Source organism: Otolemur garnettii, unplaced genomic scaffold (genome assembly GCF_000181295.1).
Source record: "Otolemur garnettii isolate 467f Iridium unplaced genomic scaffold, OtoGar3 scaffold00089, whole genome shotgun sequence".
Classification (NCBI taxonomy): domain Eukaryota; kingdom Metazoa; phylum Chordata; class Mammalia; order Primates; family Galagidae; genus Otolemur; species Otolemur garnettii.
In genome coordinates this window covers 6,344,618-6,348,285 of record NW_003852484.1, presented here as the reverse complement: position 1 = coordinate 6,348,285, position 3,668 = coordinate 6,344,618, and the positions used below count along the sequence as shown (strand labels likewise).

General features: G+C 45.8%; 1 protein-coding gene across 4 annotated transcripts in view; it reads right to left on the bottom strand.

Annotated features, from left to right (window-relative positions):
* The window catches only part of B4GALT4 (beta-1,4-galactosyltransferase 4), a 35,568-nt gene extending 32,694 nt beyond the window's left edge, over positions 1-2,874 (bottom strand). For 2 of the 4 annotated variants that reach the window (XR_002774648.1, XM_023516314.1), the window contains exon 1: positions 1,444-1,498. Coding sequence is in view for 2 of the 4 variants with exons in the window: in XM_023516315.1 (XP_023372083.1) it covers positions 1,444-1,495 (52 nt within the window). In the remaining 2 variants the exon portion in view is untranslated. Of the gene's footprint in view, positions 1-1,443; positions 1,499-2,630; positions 2,655-2,814 lie in introns of those variants that run through there. The other 2 variants (XM_023516315.1, XM_023516316.1) reach the window with 2 other exon arrangements.
* Between the last annotated feature and the right edge of the window lie 794 nt (positions 2,875-3,668).

The window sequence follows — 3,668 nt, the reverse complement described above, 5'->3', positions numbered from 1 at the left end:
GAGAGTTTAGGTTATATTACTAGGCCATAATGATCAAAACATAATGGTATTGTCACAAAAACAGAGATGTTGACATTTGGAACCAAACAGATGAAACTAACATTTCACAGCCACCTGATCTTTGATAAACCAAACAAGAACATACCCTGAGGAAAAGAATCACTATTCAATAAATGGTGTTTGGAGAACTGGATAACCACACATAAAAGACTGAAACTAGACCTGCACCTCTCACCACTTATAAAAATTGATTCAAGATGGATAAAAGTTTAAAACCTAAAGCATGAAACAATAAAAAAACCTCAAAGAAAATGTGGGAAAAACACTTGAAGATAGCAGCCTGGGGAAAGATCTTATGAAGAAGACTTCCATGGCAATTGTAACAACAACAAAAAATAAACAAATGGGACTTAAACTGAAAAGCTTCTGTATAGCTAAGGAAATAACAACCAAAGCAAACAGACAATCTTCAGAATGGGAAACAGTATTTGCAGTTCATGAATTGAACAAAAGCTTGATAACTAAGATCTATGGAGAACTCAATCAACACAAAAAGACCCAACAATCCCATATATCACTGGGCAAGAGACAAGAAGAGAACCTTCTCTAAAGACAGATGAATGACTAACAAACATGAAAAAATGCTCATCGCCCCTAATCATCACAGAAATGCAAATCAAAACTACCCTGAGATATCACCTAACCCCAGTGAGAATGGCCCACATCACAGAGTCTCAAAGCTACAGATGCTGGCATGAAAGTGGAGAGAAGAGAACACTTTTACCCTGCTCGTGGGACTGCAAACTAACCTTTTTGGAAGGAAGTATGGAGAATCTTCAAAGAACTCAAAAAGGGCCTCCCATTTGATCCTGCAATCCCATTACTAGGCATTTACCCACAAGAAAAAAAAAAATCCTTTTTTCATAAGGACATTTGCACTAAACTGCTTACCCATAGCTCAATTTATAATCGCCAAAATGTGGAAACAGCCTAAATGCCCACCAACCCAGGAATGGATTAACAAGCTGTGGTATATGTATATCATGGAATACTATTCAGCCACTAAAAAAGATGGGAGACTTTATGTCTTTTGTGTTAACCTGGATGGAAGTGAAACATATTAGTAAAGCATCACAAGAAGGAGAAACAAGAATCCAATGTATTCAGTTCTAATATGAAGGCAGTAGATGAGCTATACAAGGAGGGGGTAGAGGAATGAGCAAGTGCGGAGAGGGGAAGAAGAGAGGGGGATGGGGGTCATGGTGTATGGCATACCTCTTGGGGGTGGGACACAATTATAAGAGGGAATTTGACAAACACAATCAGTACAACCTAATTCTTTGTACCCTCAATGAATCCCAAACAATAAATTAAAGAGTAAAAAAATAAAGTTTTATTGGAACACAAAAAAAATTTTATAAAGAATAGAAAACCACCACTCACTTGCTTTGGAGTAAAAGATCTTCAAAGAGATTCTCAAATCATTTTCATGCATATCTGGAAAAATATACATTACTATTAGCTCAGCCTACAGTAAATACCAAATACTTATTCTATTAAACACCATATAAAATATAATAACAGTTGGGTTTATTGCCCTCTCTACCCACTCCCCCCTCAGATTATATAGTCAAACTATTCAGTAGTTCTTTTTCACAGATGTTTTTAATGTGATCAAAGCTGTGGACACAAGTACACAGTTTTTATTATTATTTGCAATTTTATAAGGTTGACAGTCCCCATCAAGGCCAAATCTGCTCTAGAAAATTTCAAAAATTTATACCATATCCAATCAAGCACTGTCTCCTCCCCTAAGAGACACATTCCGGCACTCCTGACCTAGGTAGCAGGGAAAGCCCTCCATGTCTTCTTTTGAATCCTAATTTCTCAACCTGAACCCCGAATTACCTTCCTCCTGATCTAAGATTCCTTGACTTTCTTGCACCCTCAATGTATTTTTTCTTTCCTTTTTAAAAAAATTAATGTAAAACTCTCTTCAACCCCCAAATTACCATCCTCTTCCTCCTCCTTTTCATCCTCCGACGGCTGGGGAGGGTCTACTTGTGCCCTCGCCGCCGCCTCCACATCTTCACCTCTCACTGGAACACGCTGCAACCGGGCCCACGCCCACTCTCGGTCGATAATTACGCTCCCAAAACTACCAGCCCAAGGGCCTTTTCTCGGTCCAGATCCCCCTAGACCTTTTACTGTTGCTTTTTTTTTTCCTCTTCAAACCAAGAGTTAACAAACCTAATCTAAAGGAAGACAGAACATCCAGAGATACCGATCAACAAACACTAGATGGACTGAGAGTCCGTCCGACTAAGGACAGACGTCTCTAAGTTCTTCACTATCCGGGAAACTAACCCTTTTGGACAAAAGGTCTGAGCTCGTCTGCCCGGGATGGGAGCAGCTGATCAGTTCCTAGTTGAAACGCAGGAGAAAGAAGGCTCCCGGGCGGAAGGTTTCTCCGCTCCAGGTTGTCGCACCCCGCCGGGACAAAGACGCTGGGTGAGACCCCAGAACCGTGTCGCGGGGCCCTGGGGGTGAGCCCTGGGTCCTTCCCCACCCAGCAGCATCGCGCCAGGCTCCGCCCGCTCCCCCGGCCCGCAGCGGAGGCAGCGCTGCACCTGAGCCGGCGCCTCCGGTCCCCTCCGGTCAGCCTCGGCCTCCGCAGGACCCGCCCGGCGCCGGCGGAGACAGGACGGCCCCACGACGCAGGCCGCGCAGGCCCTGGCCGGGGACCCAGGCGCGGCGTCTGCGTCTCGAGAAGGGCTCATCCCCGGCCGCGGAGCCAAGGCCGTGCGTACTCACCCAAGCCGTGGCCTCACCGAGCGAACCCGGCCCGAAGAACCGGGAAGCCACGTACAGCGGTCCCAGGGACCGCCCTCATCGCCATGGAGGCGGCCTCTGAGCGCGGGCTCCGCCTCCGGCCCAGGAGCGGATCTGCGCTGCGCTCCTCAGACCCGGAGCTCCACCCCCGGCTGAGCAGACCCCGCCCCGGCGCTGGATCGCGTGGGATGTGGGGTGGGAACTTGGATACCGCGGGTTTCGGCTGATCACAGAGCCTTCTGCTAATAATAATGGGCTAGGTGCTGGGTGCTTCACCAATTCCAACCCCATGAGTACAAAGTATAGCGAAGGAGATAAGAAGCGTTTTATAGAGTAGGAAACCGAGTCTTGCAGGGGCGTTCAACCTTTTTTCTCTTCTGCCACACATTGGAAAAAGGGTTGTCCTGGGCCACACATTACTAGGGTGACCAGACTTCCCGCTTTGGGCGGGACAGTCCGCTTTTCAACAATTTGTCCCCTGTTCCGCGGCGTTTTAAAAAAGTACCGATTTTTGGAAAGAATGCACGAACGGGCGGGAGAATGGGAAGGGAATATACGGTTTTCGGCTGCCGTGTGGCTATTTCGCCAGAATATAAGTTTTATATTATTTTTGTTAATTTTATAATGTTAAACTGTAATAACAAATAATTGCTGAGAATTATAGAGAACTGCTTACACCATCCTGACTTACTGACTTACACCATCCTGTGTTAATTTTATAATGTTAAACTGTAATAATAACAAATAATTGCTGAGAATATCGAGAACTGCTTATCAAAGTTTGCATTGTTGTCAGGCCCTTCCCTGCTCCGCCCCCGCCCCGCCCCCTGGCCATG